The 18677-nt window shown below is 48.1% G+C and overlaps 1 protein-coding gene and 1 long non-coding RNA gene across 2 annotated transcripts in view; one reads left to right on the top strand and one right to left on the bottom strand.

Annotated features, from left to right (window-relative positions):
- The first annotated feature begins 17 nt into the window (after positions 1-17).
- On the top strand, positions 18-8022 carry NOC4L (nucleolar complex associated 4 homolog). The gene is made up of 15 exons (XM_064392806.1): positions 18-173; positions 261-384; positions 483-589; positions 847-954; positions 1092-1241; positions 1794-1893; positions 2194-2228; positions 2323-2373; positions 2909-3020; positions 3636-3696; positions 4227-4337; positions 5547-5710; positions 6093-6175; positions 6908-7021; positions 7314-8022. The coding sequence occupies exons 1-15, from the start codon at positions 78-80 to the stop codon at positions 7428-7430; spliced, it is 1533 nt and encodes a 510-aa protein (XP_064248876.1). The 5' UTR covers positions 18-77; the 3' UTR covers positions 7431-8022.
- Positions 5547-18677, bottom strand: part of LOC135282758 (uncharacterized) — an 87830-nt gene continuing 74699 nt past the window's right edge. The window contains exons 6-7 of the long non-coding RNA XR_010348801.1: positions 17802-17897; positions 5547-5761 (exon numbers count right to left, since the gene is read on the bottom strand). This is a non-coding gene — a long non-coding RNA (uncharacterized LOC135282758). The remainder of the gene's footprint in view (positions 5762-17801; positions 17898-18677) is intronic.

Genomic DNA, 18677 nt, shown 5'->3' with positions numbered 1-18677 from the left:
TCGCGATCCCCGCCCCGCTGCCGGCCCCGCCTGCGGGCGGAGCGGCCGCGGCTCCTCCTCCATCCTCCCATGCGGGCATGGCGCGGGAGGCCGCGCTCGCCGCCTGCCTGGAGGCCGTGCTGGGCAGCCGCTCCAGCGCCAACCGCGTCTTCGAGCTGCTGGAGCCGCTGGCGGTGCGGGCCGGGCCGGGCCGGGGAGCGGGCTGAGGGCTGAGGGAGGGCAGCGCGGCCGGGCCGCCGCTCTGACACGCTGTTCCCCAGGGCCAGGAGGAGCCGGAGGACATCGTGAGCGCCGCCAGGACCTGCAGCCGGCTGTTCGGGGCGCTGCTGGAGCGGCGGGAGCTGTTCGTGGGGCCGCTGCCCGACCAGGACGCCTCTCTGGGCGGTGAGCGCGGAGCGGGGCCCGCGGCCTGCCCGGGACGGGCGCGGCCCTGCCCGAGCCCAGCCTGAGTGTGTGTGCGTCTGTGTGTCTGTCCCTCACAGAGAGCTACAGCGCCGAGGACAAGTACAGGATATGGATGAGGCACCGCTACAGGGACTGCGTGGGCTGCCTGGGCGAGCTCCTGGGGCACGACGCCTTCCAGGTCAAGGTGGGTCCTGAGCCCGCTGCTGGCCCACGGGGGTTCACGGGGCTCCCTTGGGCTCTCCCCAGCATTTCAGTGTGGGAGGGCAAGCAGTGCTGTGAGACAGCAGTGATGCTCTGCTCACCAGCAACGAGCATGCAGCCTTCTCAGGAAATAATATATCACTCTTCCTCCTCTTGAAAGTTTCCTCCCCTGGTGTTCTTGTTTAGATGTTTTTTGGTGGTTTTTTTTTTTTGTGATGTTACTTTCTTTTTTTTTTAAAGGAGCTGGCACTCTGCACGCTCATGAAGTTTGTGGAATTGGAGGCACAGTATCCATTGATCAAAATAGAGTGGAAGGGAACTTTAACTTTTCCATGTGACCTTCTCAAGGTACGCTGCAGAACTGAGAAGTCCCTCTTGCCAGTGACCTGATGGCACACGAGCTCATGTGCCCTCAGCCATCTCACTCTGTTCTCCAGTGCTGCGAGAGACTGAGTCGTTGCTTTCCTTTCCAAACCCTTTGTTAGGTGGTTGTTGATGGTTTGCTTCCCACCACGGAGGACGCCTCGCTGCTGATCTCCCGCTTTCAGGAGTGCATGGAGTACGACGACGTGCGGTACTTTGTCATGAAGGCTGTCACTGCCAACGTCGGGCAGGTCATGCAAAAGACAAAGGAGGTAACAAATTGTTGCTGCTCAGGGGGCTCTGGATGAGCTGCTCTGGGTTGTGTATCTTGTGTGTGAAGCAGGGAGGAGTTAGTAGTGTATGGAAATATTTGGAAGCCAGAGAAATGAGTGTGCCTAATGGAGGCATTGAGTTTTTTCTTATGTATGTCAGTATGCCAAGACTGGCTTTACTCAAGACACATACTGTTGTTTCTGGTCTGAGCTCTAGCTTCTGTTTTATCCAAATCTTCACAGCTTGGGTGACACACAGAGAACTTTTAATTCTGTTTACACTGGTGCAGATGAAGAACCTGTTTCCTTCATTGGATCCACAGTTTTGTTAAACCAGAATAAGTACACAAACAGGTTTCATGTTGGATAAGCATGTAGTACTCCAGGCTGAGGCTGCAACAGAGGAGATACCAGTGTGTAGTTTAGTCATCATTTCCCCTTTCTTTTTCCTAAATATATTCAGTACTTGGAAACAGGGCAGTATTGAAGCCCAGCATCTTGTTATCTGATGTGGAACTTGCTTCATGTTTGTTTATATGCTTTTTTCCTCAGAGGCCTCTGCCTTTTTACCAGCAGAATGTATTTTCCCTCATCTCACCTATTAACATGCCAAACAAAGAGTCTGAGATGGTCAAATTTATGGTCACGCAAGGTTAGTAAACTCTGCATGATAAACTGTGTGTGAAAAGGTAAATCAGATTTATGATTTTTAGTATGTAAAGACTTTATTATTGTTTCCTGATGAAGAATGTGTGCTTCTTTGATCACTGTGATTCTAAACAGTCTTAAAAATCTACATTCCTCAGTCTGCAGGGGGTGTGTTGTGGCCTTGTATCAAATTAGGTACTTCAGCCCAAGTTTTTAGAGCATCAAAGGGCTAAGTTAAAAAGGGTCATCTTAATTTTTTGAATATGCATTTCAAGTTCAACATCTGGTTTCCCTTTCTTCTTAGATAACCGTGAGGAGTTGAAATTTTCAAAGCTGCAGGTAACTGTTCATTTGGTGCATTAGAACTGAAATTTTGTCTGCTTAAAAATCTGTAGTAGTGTGTTTAACTCACTGTTTGCAATTCTGTTTTAAGGCACACAAACAGGTGTTTGAGAAAATGTGGCTGACTTTTTTGAAGCACAAGGTGAGTATTACTTCTGCCACTGATCTGCATTGGTCTTTAATTTAAGGATTACTGATCCTTAGTAGTTGTGTCCAGCCTTGCAGGAAGCTGCTGGTAGGACCCCAGAATTTGAGTGTTGGGTGGGAACAGCCCAGTGACCATTTCTGTTGGATCACTCTGCCAAGAAACATGACCTCATGTATGATCTGCTTTTTCTCCTTACCCTCAGCCTTTTTTCCCTACCTTAAACATCTCTGCCCTTAAGGGTGATCTGCAGCATAACAATCTCTGCTCACAAGTTGAAGTTTCCCCTGCATTTTTCCTGGTGGTTTTCCCCATCTGAGTGATGACACTGTTAGCTGTCAGCTCCTGCTTCTTGAATGAACTTCCTTGGGGTCATTTGTAAACTCTCCCATTTGGGAACTGCTGCTGCAAGCTGTTCTGTATTTTCCTGGCACATTCCCTTCTGCTTGTGCATTGCCTTTTTGAGCCACAGGTTGCTGCTGCTGACTGAGTTCTCCCTGCAGTGCTTGTTTCTCTGTTTTGTCCTTCACAGCTGCCCCCTGGCCTTTACAAAAAGGTTCTTGTCATTCTGCACGACTCTGTCCTGCCTTACATGAACGAGCCCACTCTCATGATGGACTTCTTGACAGTGGCCTATGGCATAGGTGAGTGAGAACAGCCTTCTGTCCCTTGTGGCACCTCCAGCATGGGACAGATGGACTTGGAAGCTCTGCTGGATGCAGCACCACACCCTGGGTGATGGAATAGGTGTACTTTTGGCTGGGATGGAGCTAAGGAACTAGGGTCAACTCCATTGTCCTTGAAAGTGAGATGATTTTGCCTGTGTTTGTCAATGTCATTGCTCCTTGTGTGTATATTTAAGGCTTTGGGGAAGAGTGGAATACTGGAGTGATGTGTTTTAAATACAGAGTTCAGCCAGTGCTGCTGATCCAAACACAGGATCCAGATTCCTGCAGAAATGTCCTTTTTGAGTAGACTTTTTCTTCCCCACTGTGACTTTGTTTAGGAATTAGAGCAGCACATTTTGTGTCTTAGTTGTTGAACGTTTGTTCTACTAACTACAGCATAATCCTTGTAGGAAGCTTGGGAGTCTCTGGAAAGGTGTAGATGAAATTGTGGCACCTTTCAGCCATCACACTGGCTCTGATTTCAGCTATTGAGTTTTGCTTTCCTTCTGGGAAGATTGTATTATAGAAAAAAACTTGATTATGTTTTTCTACTTATTTTTATTGTGTTGATATCTGCCTGTTTTCTTACAGGTGGAGCAATCAGTCTTCTAGCCTTAAATGGGTTGTTTATTTTGATTCATCAGCATAATCTGTAAGTAAAAAGACTTTAAAGGAACAGGTTTTTTTGCATTTATGTCTTTATGTAAGAGGAACTGAAATAGATTCACCACACCTTCAGGCTTTGAAATTCCCCCATGAGAAAGCCAAACTGCACAAGAGGCTCAGGCTGTTGGGATGCTGAGCTTTTCTGGCTGTCTGATTTCTTTTACAACTGAACCTGAATAGTCTGTTCTCTAGGCTGTGGTTGCTCAGCACTTAAAAATCAATTTCCATTGATCTGATTACAGAGTGAAGCCATGGTCTTCGGTGTCCCTTTCACTGCATCCTGTACCATTTGCAGTCACTGGACATGGCTTCACACCCTGAAGATAGCTGGGCACTGCAAGAGCCAAAAATTCACCTTGCAGCTTGTTTTCAGGTGGTGACTGTAGAGGGAAGCCTAAGAGAGCTAAACAGAGCACGGCAGTGGCTGGGGTACTCTTAATGAAAGCACAAAAACATTTAGACACAGCCCCTCTGTACACCACTAATGGATGTTGTATTTTTCCTTTTGTTGAACAGGGAGTATCCTGACTTTTACAAGAAGCTGTACAGTCTGTTAGACCCTTCCATCTATCACGTGAAGTACCGAGCTCGCTTTTTCCACCTGACTGATCTGTTTTTGTCTTCATCGTAAGTAGCATCTTTATTATGTGTGCTCACATATTTTCCTCCTGCTTTTCTTTTCTTGAGCAGTCTCCCACATGTCTGGATTTAATGTATTCAGTGTGCCTGCTGGATTAGATACATTTTTATGGAGAAAACTCAATCTGAGACTATTATTGTAGTCTTGTGTAATTTTTCATGTGCTATTTTTGAAGATTTGCCTCACAGCCATGGATTTTCAGAAAGGAAGAATTGCAGTTAGTTATCAGAGTTTGAGCTGCAAGTGCTTATGGATGTGTTTTTGATCTCTGTTCCAGTTTGGGTGAAAGTGATGAATTTTCTGTCTTGTCTTTGTAAAAATGGAAAAGTGAAATTTGCAGGCTTTTTATAGATTAAAAAGCTGTTGATAAATGGATGGCTTTTTGCAGACATAAAGCACTGAAATGTGAAGTGTTTGACAGCCTGTCTTGATGTTGTCAGTTCATTGTACACAGGGAAGAAATGGGATAGGCAGCTGGTCATATAGTTGCTGTCATATGTTATAAAATAACCCAACAGTAACAGCACCAGGCACTTCATATCCAACCCCCTTGTATTCCTGGTGTACTTTGGAGAGAGTGACAAGACCTGTGGGTAACTTTGTTGAGCCTGGCAGGTGTAGTGAGGCCTGAGTGACTGAAAATTGTCATTTTCATCTTCTGACGTGAAAAAGGGGCCTAAATGAGGTGGTTGCTGTTAGAAATGTGCATTTTTACCATTAAAAAAAAAGAATTATGCTGCACATTTACACTACATGGGAGCTTTATGTTCCCATTAACAGCTGCAGTGCTTGGAAGTGTTATGTAAATTTAACACCATGGCCTGGGTATTGATTAAACCCACAAAATGACATAAGAAGAATATAATTAAGGTTGCCTGACCAAGCAGTCAGTTCATGAAAGGACTGAATAAAGTTTGCCATGAGAATGGCCACGTACGGGGGCTGTGCTTGAAAATGGTGCCATGTGTCAGGATTGAATCTCACAGTGAGCTGAGATTATTCCTGCACTGAATATAAATTCCCCCAAAAATCTGTTCCAGCGAGCACACAACAAAAAAGCGAGATTCCTAAAGCTTCTCTTTACTCCACAGCCAAGCCAGCCTGACGAGCCCCCTGACACGCTGTTGGGGTGGCTGAGGCTGCTGGCTGTCCTGCCAGCATTGTAACAGCTGCTCCCTGCTGTCCCCTGTCCCCAGGCACTTGCCAGCCTACCTGGTGGCAGCGTTCATCAAGCGGCTGGCGCGGCTGGCGCTCACGGCCCCTCCCGAGGCTCTCCTCATGATCATCCCCTTCATCTGCAACCTCTTCCGCAGGCACCCCGCCTGCAAGGTGCTGCTGCACAGACCAGGAGGGCCAGCAGGTAACAGGGGACTTGTGGTGTGCCTCTGAGGCAGCATCAGGAGGAGCATTCCTGTGGAGGAAAAGGGGAGATGGCAGTTCTGAGGGTTGGAAGGATCCCTTTGTCCTGCCCCTTGAGTGAAAGGTCAGCAGGCTCCTGCTGTTAAGTTCAAAGCTATTCCAAGTGCCCTACTTCCTCTGCTCTTTAAAAGTAACATGGTTCTGTAGTCCTGCCGGCAGTGACTCTTGGGTCATGCTGGGATTTGTCAGTTTGTCCCTGGAACCATAAATGACTTGGGAAGGAGCAGCTCTGGCTGTAGCACTGCTCTGGGGCTGGCTGTGTTCCCTTTGGGTTTATGTACATCACACAGGAGGTGTTAGCTGTGTATCTCCTATTTCCTTAGATATGTCAGAAGATCCATATGTTATGGAGGAGAAGGAGCCATCTGAAAGCAGGGCTTTGCAGAGCTCTCTCTGGGAGATTCAGGTATGTCATTCCAAAATGAGCATCTGGGTCTGGTATGGGTCTTTTCCACCCTTGCTGCTTCCTTGATGTGTGTTGGCAGTGGACAGCCCCTTTCACAAGAACCTGCTTGACATATGTCTTGCAAATGAGATGAGTTCTCTTACTCTGCATCATTTTCTGTCCTAGCAAAGGATTCCATACACTGGAGAAATGTATATGCTAGATAGTGGGGGGCTTGTGAGCACACATTTGAACTTGCAGTTCACAGCTGAAACAGACTAAAGCTGCAAATGGACCAGGCTCCTCATTTGCTCTGGAGGGGAGAGAGGAACTTGGTGAGCACTGATGGAAATGAATTGGGTAGAACCAGGATATCCTCTAGAAATGGATGAGGGGTTTTAGTAGGGGGCTGAAGCAGCAGCAAGAATTCTGAAGAGCTGGAGCTTGGGTGTGGCATGGGGGGCACTGTGGGGTGGCAGAATTGGGTTATGCAGTGTAGGCATGGCCTGTGGATGAATTTGTCTTGAGCTGGATGTGACCATGTGAGAGGAGCCTTTGACATTGTTTGAAAGATGCCTGAAATTAGGATTTTGTGAAGCTCTCTAGTAGCATGGTGCAGCAAACTTGGATCTGATGGAATTTGGTGGTCACTGGAGATCTGACCAACAAATGGGCAGACTCCTGTGTGGAGTGCAGATGGATGTGTGTTACCCTGTACTTTTAGATTATCTCCTGTTTGTTTTGCTTTTCCAGTCTCTCCAGAACCATTATCACCCAGATGTGGCCAAGGCAGCTGCTGTCCTGAACCAGTCCCTGTCTGAAATGGAGGATGACATATCAGGGCTCCTGGAGCTCTCAGCTTCTGAGGTAATGCTGCTGTGCCTTTGTGAATGACTGGAACCAGAGGAAAGGAAATTCTGGATGCAGCAGCCTTGCTTATCTGCCTTGCTGCTGGGGAGGGAGCTGCACTGACTTGGTTACCCAGAACCAGGGCAAACCAGGAGAATGGTCTGTTAAATAACAGCATGAGCACCAGTGGTGGCTCTTTTCTTTGAAGTGTTTATTTGCTGGATGTTTTAAGACTTTAGAGTGTACAGTGTTTTTGGGGTGAAGAGCCTGTACTGAGTTTTGACAATATTTTCTGGTTTTTATTTTGTAGCTTTTTGATAGAGAAGTAAAGAAAAAGGCTGTTGATGTGCCCCTGGAGTTTGAGCAAGTCCGAGGTTTGTTTGGGAAGAAAAATGATATTTTTGCAGAGCACTTCAGTTTAGACTGATGCCATCTCTTACCAAAACACATCTGTCAGCAGTTGGATCTTAGGGACACACAGAAAGCTCCCATGTGCTCTGCAGCCCTTTCCTGTGAGGAGAGCTGCACTGCTTTGGCTGCAGCCTTCTTCAGTGCCCCTTGCCACTGCCCCTGGATGGACTTTGCTGTGGTTCTCACACTTGCATACTGCCACCTGCTATTTGGGAGGAATTCTTCCTCGAAGCAAGGATTTCTGGACTTGTTCATGGCTGGGATCCCAGTCCTCCCCCCAGAACTGCTGGTGCTGGCTGTGACCAGGGGCTGCATCAGCAGACATCTCACTGCTGTTCCATGGGACTGAGGGGAATTGCATTCTCTGACTGCTCTTATTTTTCAGATGTTTTACTTTTATATGAGAGCTGACAGCCTGTTTGTAATAAATGTCTTCAATACATAAGTGTAAACACCTGATGTGTTATAATTATATTTTATATGCATTTTTAAGCTCATCTTGAGAGAGATGTTTATCTTCCTTGTACTCAGCACTCCCACGTTCAAGGCATTGAAACTGGTTTGTCTGACAACTCAGAAGATGCTCAGTAAATCCATGTAGGAAATGCTGCTGGTGTTCCTTCCTGTACATCCATCTCATGCACTGAGGTTGCTGGATTCCAAATGCTCAGGAGCTTTGGAAGTGAACATAATCCTGGTGCCTGCTGTAGCATGGAGGCCAGCTGATGTGCAGTGGGAGGCTAATCCTTGAGTTTTGCTTCAGAATGATAAGCAGCTTGGTGTAGTTTTGCTTGCAGCCTGCATGTGTTTTAGGAGCTCTGGCCAGAGTGTATCCAGGGGCTAATAACTTTTTAACTCCACTGCTACTGGATGCTTTTGTTAATTTTTCATATACTTCCAGAAGTCATGCACAAATTCCATTTGATGGGGTTCCCCCCAAGCTTTTAAGTTTGAGATAAACTCATTACTAACAGCACAGATGAACTCGGGAGTTTTTTAAAACTCATTTTAAAAAAACAACTTAATGTTACCTCCTTAGATTTAAACTCTACTTGCATAATTTGAAATCATATTTTGTGGAAGAGCAAATTACAATGAAGAAAGTGGAGGGCAAAAAATCCAATTACTGGCAGCCAAGTCTGGTTAAGTCAAGGAAAACTGCAGCTGTCTTGGAGACACTGAAGTGTTACATTTTCTTCATCCAGTTTTTTCATGCTTTCCAAACAGTGGACGTGTCCTCACAGTGTAGAGCTCTACATTTTTTTTTTTCCTTTCTGATGCTTTTGAATTCAGATGGGGTGTTTCTGAGGATTGCTATTTCTCCTCTGTTTCTTTGGAAGTCTCTTTCTTTGTTCTCTGGTGAAAGGGCAATGCTGCCTCTTCCCTGGCCAGCCTGCTTTTCTTCTTTCTTTGACTTCTGGTATGTGAGGTGGGAAGGCAGAATGGTTGAGATGTAACTTTCAACTTGAGAGGCTTCAGTTCAGGTTCACCCAAGCTCTGTATTTCATCTCTAAGATGTATCTCCCTTTGTCGTGGCGGTTTTGTCTCTATGTGTTTGGTAAACATCTTGAGGTGCTCTGCTGTAGCAGTGAGAACCATGTGGCTCACTTTGAAAGAGGTCAGTGTACCATCTCAGATGAAATGAATGACTGTATTTGAAAGAATGAATGTCTGTGTTGAATGGCTTTCTCTGATTTATTTTATTCAGGGTGGCCCCAATTATATCTGTGTGTAATTGCTGGTGGGCAGTGTCACTCAGTTCTGTGATTATATTGACACTCAGGAGTGCTGGGCTCTTTTTGAAAGCACAAATATTGAACCACTTGGGCATGGGGAAAATCCACATCTCAAAGTGCTGAAAATATCCAGGCACCAGGAAAAGGGATGCCACGGGAAGGAAAGGGAAATGGAAAAAAAGGAAATGGAAATCCCTGTACTTTTCAGGAGGACTGCAAAGGCACCAGCATCTCCAGTGTTCCACCAGCCATGGATCAGTACCACACTGCAGTGAGCAGTGCCTGCATTGGACCAGGATGCAATTCATGTTTTCCAGAGCATTCCCAGTGTGCTGGAGTGTGTGGTGCCTGTGGCAGCTCCTGCTGACAATGAGGCAGGGGCTCAGGCTGACACAGGGTGTTTCCAGATTCCTCAGCACATTTCAGTGCCGAGCTGGAAATGCTGTTAGTGCTTTTTACTTGAAGTATCTGCAGCTGACCTGGAGTGACTTAATTATTTTGTGATGATGCCTGGCAGCCCCAGCACATTCCCACTGTGCTTGGTGCACTCAAACCACAGACAGCTCAGAGGAGCTTACAGCTGAAAGCCTGGGTGCACTTCAGACAAGCCTTGAAGGTCTTCCACAAACTCCCCCAGCTCTGATGCTGCTCTTACCTTAGCAGCATTTTTAAACTAGCTCTTAGGTGCAGATAATTTTAAGCCCCTGCCTGTCCTTGGAAAAACATTCCACCTGGTCTTTCATCAAGGTTTTATCTTTCAACTTTCACCCCTTTTCCCCTCAAATAGGAGGCATCAAGAAAAAAAATCAGCAGTTATAAATATTGAAAGTTTCATCTGCACAGAGTGAGCAACCCTTATCAGGCTGCACACCTGCTGCTGCTCCTGCTCTCCAGGTCTCCACAGACTGTAGATTATAGATGCTTTAATCAGGGGGTGTATTAACTGGAAGGCCAGATTGAAGAACCAAGCAGCGAGTGCATAAGTCACTCCTGTTATTATTTGGTTTTTATCAGATGTGGGGAGGGGGGAGAGGGCTGTTCTGGGGGTTTTTGTTGTTGTTGGGCTATTTCAGTGAGCATAAAACATAGTTTTATGAAAACATTGATATAACCCTGCGGCCTCCCCACCCATCACTGCCTCGGTCCCCCACCAGAGGGTGACTATAAGGTCTCTGATTCAATGGACTGCCCTTGGTTTATTTTCCTGAGCTTCCATTCAAAGTCATCCCAGCCTGGCTGCAAAATAGAGCTGCTCAGCAAGAGCATGATGTGATTTATCTGGGGAGTCAAAGGTTGAGGTGACCACAATGTTTGTGTTAATCAGCTTAGATTCTTACTTTTAAGATATTCATTGGGAGATGGAGGGAAGTGCAAATTTACATCTGTAAATGAGTGCTGCTATTAGCATTAAGGTGGTTTCATATCCCTGAGATAGTGAGAGCTACAGTGCAGCCATAACCCCCGTGTTTTCCTCTATCTAATTTGGAAAAACAAGCTCTCAGTTAATTTACAGCCCTGCTCAGGCAAAAAGGGCTACAGGATCTCAGTTCAACTGACACTAGCTTTTTCCAGCACTATCATAATCAATATTCATTAACTGAAGCCTATTGGACTTGGAGATTTACTGCTATTAATAAGCCAAGAGTCTATCTTTGTGTAGTTTATGAAGAAAGTTTGAGACCTGTTACTAAAAAGAATTGCTTTTCTGCAGTTTCTTTGCCCTGTCCCTGGGCCATACTTGCACCTCTATAAAAAGAGAGTTCTGGAGGATGTGAATAGAGCCAAAAGAGATAAAATCAGAGAAACTGCCTTCCTCTTCCAGAGGAATAAACCCCAGCAGACAGGATGCTCTGGTTGATGGTGCATACAGAGATGTGAACGTCATCTCTGTCCTAACAGAGTTAAAAGCTGCAAACTCTGTGTCCTGCTGGTTATCCCCATTTTGTTGATAAATGCACAGAGTGAACCTTATCAAAACGAGCAGGCTGCAGGCCTGCTAATGGAGCTGTGCTTGTGCTGAAGATAATTGATGCCTCAATAATGCCACGCGTTATCCAGAGCGCGGCTGGAGCGGTGTGTGAGGAGAAGCATCAATCACGGGTGCTCCTGTTAACTTTTATCAAAGATTGAGGTGGGTGGCAAGGTGCATTCTTGGGCTGCTCTTGGGGAAAGACTGTTGGGCTCAGAGATACAGAGCAAATGAATCATCACATCCCTTTTCCTACATCAGTTTCCTGCACACTGGGAATGTGAGGATTTACATTTTAGCAATCTCGGCTGGAGATGGGAGATCCCACGTGCTGTGGAGCTGGAAGCGGAGGTTTGATGGCCAAGAGCTGCAGTTCCCAAGCGGGAGGCAGCCTTGCTGGCGAGCAGTGTGACATCTGCGGTGTCCCTGCAAGGATGGCAGTGCCACCTCACCTGGACGGGAGGGGCGGAGAGGGGAATGTGCTGCGGAGCCATGGGAAGGGAAGGGAAGGGAAGGGAAGGGAAGGGAAGGGAAGGGAAGGGAAGGGAAGGGAAGGGAAGGGAAGGGAAGGGAAGGGAAGGGAAGGGAAGGGAAGGGAAGGGAAGGGAAGGGAAGGGAAGGGAAGGGAAGGGAAGGGAAGGGAAGGGAAGGGAAGGGAAGGGAAGGGAAGGGAAGGGGCGGGGCTGCCCCGGCCCTGCCCTGTGGCCAGCGGAGCGGTGGCCGCTGGAGGACGGTGCAGACCGGGCGGCCGTGCCCGCTGCGCTGCCGGGGCTCCGTGCCCGTGCCGGGGCTGCTCCCGCACCGAACCCAAACCCGATCCCTTCCCGCAGCTCCCTGGCATGCAGGGGCCCCTCGGGGTGTGTGCCCACACAGGAGAGCAAACCCCCGGCAAAGCGGGGCGCCTGTGCTGGCCCTGCCCGAGGGGCTGATCCCGCAGTGCCCTGGGGATGGCGGCTTGGCCGGCAGAGAGGGACGAGCAGTGACCCCCGAGCAGCCGGCTGTGGTGTGCGGGGAGGGGACCCGAGCCAGAGGACTCTGTCCCCTCGCTGGGGCTGGCTCAGTGTGTCCCTGCAGCGCTGCCGAGTGGGGACGGGAGATGAGCACACCCTGTTTGGGATGAGCACACACTTTTGGAGATGAGCACACCCTTTTTGGGATGAGCACACCTTTTTTGGGATGAACGTACATTTTTTTGGGACGAGCACACCCTTTTGGGGATGAGCACACCCTTTTTGGGATGAGCACACCTTTTTTGGGATGAACGTACATTTTTTTGGGACGAGCACACCCTTTTTGGGATGAGCACACTCTTTTGGGGATGAACACACCCTTTTTGGGACGAGCACACCCTTTCTGAGCAGTCCTGCCTCCCAGCTCTGCCCTGCCTGCTCCAGCCCTCCCCGGTGCTGGTGCCCCGTGTGTCCCGGCTGGAATGTCCGAGCCCTGGCAGTGAACGCTGTGCTGGCTGGCACTGCTCTGCCGGGGGAACAGCCTTCCCTGCCTCTTCCCAAATAACCCCATGTGGCCTTTCATCCTGACGTTTTTAACCATGTCCTCAAAACGTTCAGTCCAGTTTGGGAAAATATTCTGTGTCAGGGTAGCATTTAGATATTTATATGCTGTAAGTTTCTTGGTAGATGAAATGTAAATTTGTGCTTTAGAGCACTTGACTGTCTTTAACACTCCCCTGATTTCCTTAGTGAGGAATGAGGCTGCAAAGCACCCACCAGAGAATGTCTGAGCAGCACCCTAACAGGGCAAAGGCTGCAGCCCCAAGCACCAGGCTTGTTCTCAGAGCTCCCTTCAACCTACGCAGCAATTCCACCTCCAAAAACCTCATGGCAAGACAAAGGACTTGGTGCAATCATGCAGGAAACCTGCTGGAGAGGCTCTGTCCCCAGAGCTGCAGGTTGTATAGGAACCCCTTTATCCCTCTGTAATGCATCATAAAGGCTCTCTTGATATATTTTTTAACTGCATATAGAAAAACAGATTTGGATTCTGCTTCTGTTTTAGCTGGTTCTAACATCATTCATCACTGCTGTATCTTAACAGGATCTTACTTTGATAATAGGACTCCAAGCAGTGATGAAATAAAGTGAGATTAAAATAACTACATAATAAACTTCTAGATTAATCTGAAACTATGGTAAATCTTCCAGGGCTGTAGAAAGGCAATAGCTAAGCTGCACGGACTCAGTGTTCAGTGAATGACTGTGATAAAATGTGTTGATCCACATTACAGCTTTATGTCTGTTTAGGTATTAGTTCAGCTGCAGTTTGGCACCTAAAAAAAAAAAATCCTTGGAGTTTATAACTTGTTGCATGTCTTTTGTTTGGCTTTTAAAATATCCAAATATTTGAAAAAAGAAGTTATAGGTGATGGGCACTGACTCAGCACTGGGGCTGCTAAGCAAATGGGAAAGACAAAATCCTCAACCCTGCTAGGAGCTCTTTGATTGTCTTGATTCAGAATGGGACTTCTGCAATCCTGATTTCAGTGTACCTGTAAAGCAGAGGGAGGTGGGGGTCACAGGGCTCTGCTGCTGCTGAATCTGAGGCAGCTGAGTCCCCTCTGCCCCATCTCCCACACACAGAGCTGCCGTCCCAGGTTTTACAGCTGGCACTTGGCTTCATGGCAATCCAATAGCCCAAGCTCGTCCTGGCCACTGATCCCATCAGGTGATCCTTGGCTTTGGGTTGAGGGCTTGTCATGGCTCCATCTGGAGTGGATCCAGGCCAGGGAAGGTGACCACAGCCAGCACTGGGAGCCAGGGGCAGCACTGGGAGCTCAGGCTGCCTGAGCTCAGCCTCAAGAGCTGCAGCAGTGATTCCCTGCAGCAGGAATCCTGCAGCTCCTCCTCAGGCACAGCCCCTGGGGCAGGAGGAGAGATGCCTCCTTTCCTCATCCTGCTGGGCTCACAGCACAGGCCTGCATTGGTTCTGTAGAACAACATGATCTGCAATTTGTTCAGCAGGCAATTCAGTTCCCAGTTTGCAATTTTTGTATTCTTTGGATTTACGGTTTATTCTTCCAGTTCGGATCAGTGATCTGGCACCTGGCTCTAGTTAGTGTATTGATTAGTCCAGAATCCCATCTGCCACTTCACTGCAAGATATTGTAAAGCTATCACAAACTCCTGAGACATTTCTGAAGGAATATCAAAGCCTCAGGCTCTCTGTGCCTGTGAGCATCTCATGGATGAGCTCTGATGGTAGAAAGGGAGGAAGGTTTCTGGAGCAGGCTTTTAAAAGGAAGAGTAGAAATTATTTAGCAAGCTGATCCAGGCAGGAATCTCCCTCAGCCTGGGTCACATCAGCTGGAGTTTTGCTCAATGAGATGAAGCCCCTGCCATGGCAGAGTGGCACAGGGCATGTGGAATCCCCCATTTGCAGCATATCTGTTGTGCTAAACCCATCCCACTCCATGGCTCTGGCATGCAGCAGCTCTACAGCAGGGACCTGTCTGCTCCTTCAGGCCCAGCATGGAAACCTGAGCATTGCCAAAAAATCCAGGAGCATTGTATAGGCTTTGAGCAGGGATGGAAGGGATGATCAGACTGCAGAGCTGGCTTACAAAGGGTTTTTTCTCCCCCAGGCAGGAGTGGGAGGATGTGCCACAAGAAAGGGCCCAGCAGACATGTCTAATGCAGAGCTTTGAATAGCTTGAGTGACATTAATGGAGAGAACTTCTGTTCCCCCTGCTCTGCACTGCTGCAGAGCACTCTCATCCCCTGGGATGGACCTGATGGGCATTGGGGCTGCTAAGAGCACAAACATCAGTGATGGACAGACTGATGGACAGAGCTGTCTGTCATCCAGTCTCCCAGTCAGGTATGTGGGGGTCTGTAGCCACAGCTCTCTCATAGAGAGCAGGCAGGCACAACTTCCCAAAGAATTTCCTGGGAATCTCAGCAAGGAACCTCAGAGAAAGAGAAAACAATTCTTATCTCTATTTTCTGCTCCTGTTGTTTTGCACATGTGGAATGTGTAAGGAAGATTGTTTACCTGAAGGAATTTGGTAATTGGATTCTGGTGATGGTTGTTTATATTAATTAACCAATCACTCAAAGCTGTGTCCTGACTGTCATGAGTTTTCATTAGTAAGTAATTTAGTATAGTATAGTATAATGTAAAATAATATAGTTTAATAAAGCAGTTGTTCAGCCTTCTGAATCAATGGAGTCAGATGCCAGTCATTCCCTGCTGGGGGTCACCCAGTTCTAGAGCAGGGGTCGGGTGCAGTGGTCAAATCCTCCTCCCCAGTGGAACATCCCTCCCCAAGGACCCTCCTTCTCTGCAGCCTCTGAGATGCATTTCAGTCCTTCTGAACCAGCTGATGTTAGAGGAGACTTTGAATTTTGAACATGCCAGAAATTGCCCCTGTGGGCTTGAATTACTTATGGAGTATAAATGATGCTGGAATGTTAATGCACATTCCAGAGGGGATGATAACTTCACTAAGTGCAGCCACGCTGCACCACTGATGGATTCAGCCTGGGGTGCTTGCTGGCAAACACAGAACCACCCATCCCTGCTTATTCACCCCAAACCCTCCAGTTTGTGTCACCTGTGAGCCAGGAGCACTCCAGAAGAGAGGCAGGGAGTGGGAAATAACAAAGATATGTCTGTATATTGGAAAGATAAATTGCTCCCTTGGAAAAAGTGATCCAAGAGGGTTGGCAAGTCACTGGTAAGCAGAGCAGCAGGCTGGAGCTGGAGAGAGTCCCTGGTAGATGAGGGGATCAAGGCTGGAAGGCTGCTGGAAGGCTGCTATCAGACAGAGCAGCAGGACCAGGCTCTCCAGTGATCCAGGACTAATCCTGACCCTGCCTGTGACAGGCCAGAGCAGCAGTGGTACAGCATGGCTGGGAAGGGAAGCTTGATTTGCCTGGCAGAATGTGCATTTTAATTGCTCATTTTCTTGCCTTTTATATGTGATTTGGTTGTGAATTATGTTTTCTGCATTTGTAATTAGAGGGTAGAGCAGATGGCTGGGTTTTGTCTGAAGTGATGTAGCTGTTGGAGTAACTCACACTCCTGGCTGACAATTTCCTAGCCAGGGAATGTTGTGACATGAAGATACTCTGGGAGTGGCATGAAAGGAGTCCCACTTTCTAAATAGTGTGGGACAGAGCTTTAAATTACAGAAACCTGCACTGCCCCACTGGAATCAGCATCCAGGCTGGTTTACACCACCTGTGAAGCTTTTCACTGGGGAGGAACTGTTTTTCACTTGCACCTAGAAGTGCCTGCTCTCAGATGTGCCTGCAGTGAGCTCTGCTGTATTTATTGACGTGTGACACGTGCCACAGCCAGCCCACAAAGTGTCAGTGCACTTTGCTTGTGAGTCTGAAAGGGACTGGATGTTGAAAGCTGCTCAGGGCTTGATACAGCCCATGGGCAGTGGATTTTCCAGGAGGCAGAGGAGCAGGATGGTGAGCTGGATCTGGGGGCTTTCCAGCCTTTCCAGCTTCACCCTCTGAGGCTTTGGCTGCCCACACCCTGACACAGACACTCACCCAGCCACAGCCTGCTGGGACATGGGATGGAAACAGAGCATGCTGCACAGCCAGCTCATCCACGAGGGACAGATCTTCCCAGCCCTGGGAGATGCCCAGCCCTGCCTTGTCCTCCTATCCTGCACTGGGAGGCAGTATTTTGTCATCCAAAACTTCCAAAAGTTACAAAGCTGAGATTTGGGAAAGATAACTTGGAAACTGTGGGAGTTCCCCCAAGGGTGACATCACTTTGTACCTCTCTGTGTCAACCAGACACTTCTTCATCAGCTTCCCACTTGGTTGGTGATTTGCAGTGAAAATGTTGGAGTAGAGTCTTAGAGCAGTTCCTGACTATACTTTTTAAAAAGAGATAAAATCCTTCCTAGAAAGTTGCCTAAATACGTTTTAGCCTTTCATCCATGTCTTCTTTTATCAGACACAAGCTTTCAGTGACAGGCCAGTAGGCAGAGCTGAGAGCTCAGCCAACAAACACTCCCAGAATAAGCTGTTCTGCCACCTTCCAGCCTCCCACCTTGGGCAGATGAGGTGTTTCCCATCCCACTGCCTGTCTCCATGCACCCACACCTTCTGCTTCCCTCTAGAAATCCTCAGCACAGTGTGAGTCTGGTTAACAGGGCCCAGGAAATGCTGACACTCAGTTCCTTCCTGGAGGACATTTGTTTGTGACATTCATTTATGACAAATGGAGGACTTATGGAGTGTCCCCCACGCTGGCTCTGGGGAACAGTGTGAAATGCTGGTGGGTGAGCATCTCACAGCCCTGCCTCTCCCACTTTGCAGGAACTCCCTGTGCAGTGCCACCCCTGTGTGGGATGGCACAGGGCAGTGCAATTTAAGGTGAACTTCAGGCTCCATAAATCCCCGAGGGTCTGGGCTGCTCCACAGAAGCACCAGAACCATCTTGGTGCATCCTGACCTCCCTGCACGCCCTCATCTCTAGCCTGGCACCTGCCCCTCGCTCCAGAGGCAGTGCTGATGCACAAAGGAGCACTGAGAAGGTCCCATAATAAATCAAACCTACTTAGAGGGGTGTGTGCCTGCTCTGGCAGGGCTCTGGGAGGAGGGGTGGGAGGTTTCCAGAGGGAGTTTGCTGGCTCTGGTGGCTGCAGTCAGATGGTCTGATGGCATCCTTCATCTTCTGGAGGGATGCAGTTACTCACCTGTTCTCTCTGGCTGGCACTTGTAAACACTCACAGATTTTTATTTTTACTCCTTAATACAGCAGCACTGTGAGCTTTTCCATTTGTAAAATCTACCTGAAGAGAAAAAAAGGAAATATATTTAAAAATGCACTCTCAGGCACACACATATCATTTAAGACAACAAATAACTAGGAAAGAAGAGGCAGTAGTAATTCACTCTCATTTTTCCTCTGATGTTTTTAAATGCCTCAAGTTTTCCTCTTATGGTTTACGATGCTATCATGCTCCTGTCTAAACTACCACCTTAAAATACATTCTACATGGTTATTTTCTCCATAAAATCCTGACAATAATAATTTCCCCCGTACTCCTACTTGCACTGTAATTTTGGATCTGCCAAGGCGTCCACACCTATTTGATGGCCAGCAAATTGCAGCCTTGCAGGAATCTGCTCTCCCCGACCACCACTCGTAGGTCACTTTGCACCACTCTGGTGACAAATTCCCTGAGCTTGCAGAGGTGGCCTTGGGTCACCTCAGGTCACCAGCAAGGACTGGAGGATGACAAGAGGCTCATTTAATGAATTGTGTCCTTTCAAAATCAGTGGTGCTGCCCTGGGCCAGCTCATGCTGGTGACCTTGGGCAGGGCCTGGCTAACGCCAGTGTGATGGCACAAGCCAGCTGTGCCACCTGATCCCAGGTGTCCCTCGGGCTGTTTTCCAGCCCACACGGCTGCCAAATGTGTCATGCTGGGGCTGCAGCAGCAGTTTGTGCCTGGCCAGGCTGGTTCTTGCCCTGCTCCCTCTTCCAGCTGTCAGTGCACTGATCCCTGGGCAGGGATTTGGGACAGGGGCTGCAGGGCTGTGCTGGGGCTCCTTTCAGCCAGGATTTGGG

The sequence above is a fragment of the Passer domesticus genome, chromosome 17, assembly GCF_036417665.1.
Source record: "Passer domesticus isolate bPasDom1 chromosome 17, bPasDom1.hap1, whole genome shotgun sequence".
NCBI lineage: Eukaryota > Metazoa > Chordata > Aves > Passeriformes > Passeridae > Passer > Passer domesticus.
The sequence above is the reverse complement of the archived record's forward strand: the minus strand, read 5'-3'. Positions and strand labels throughout refer to the sequence as shown.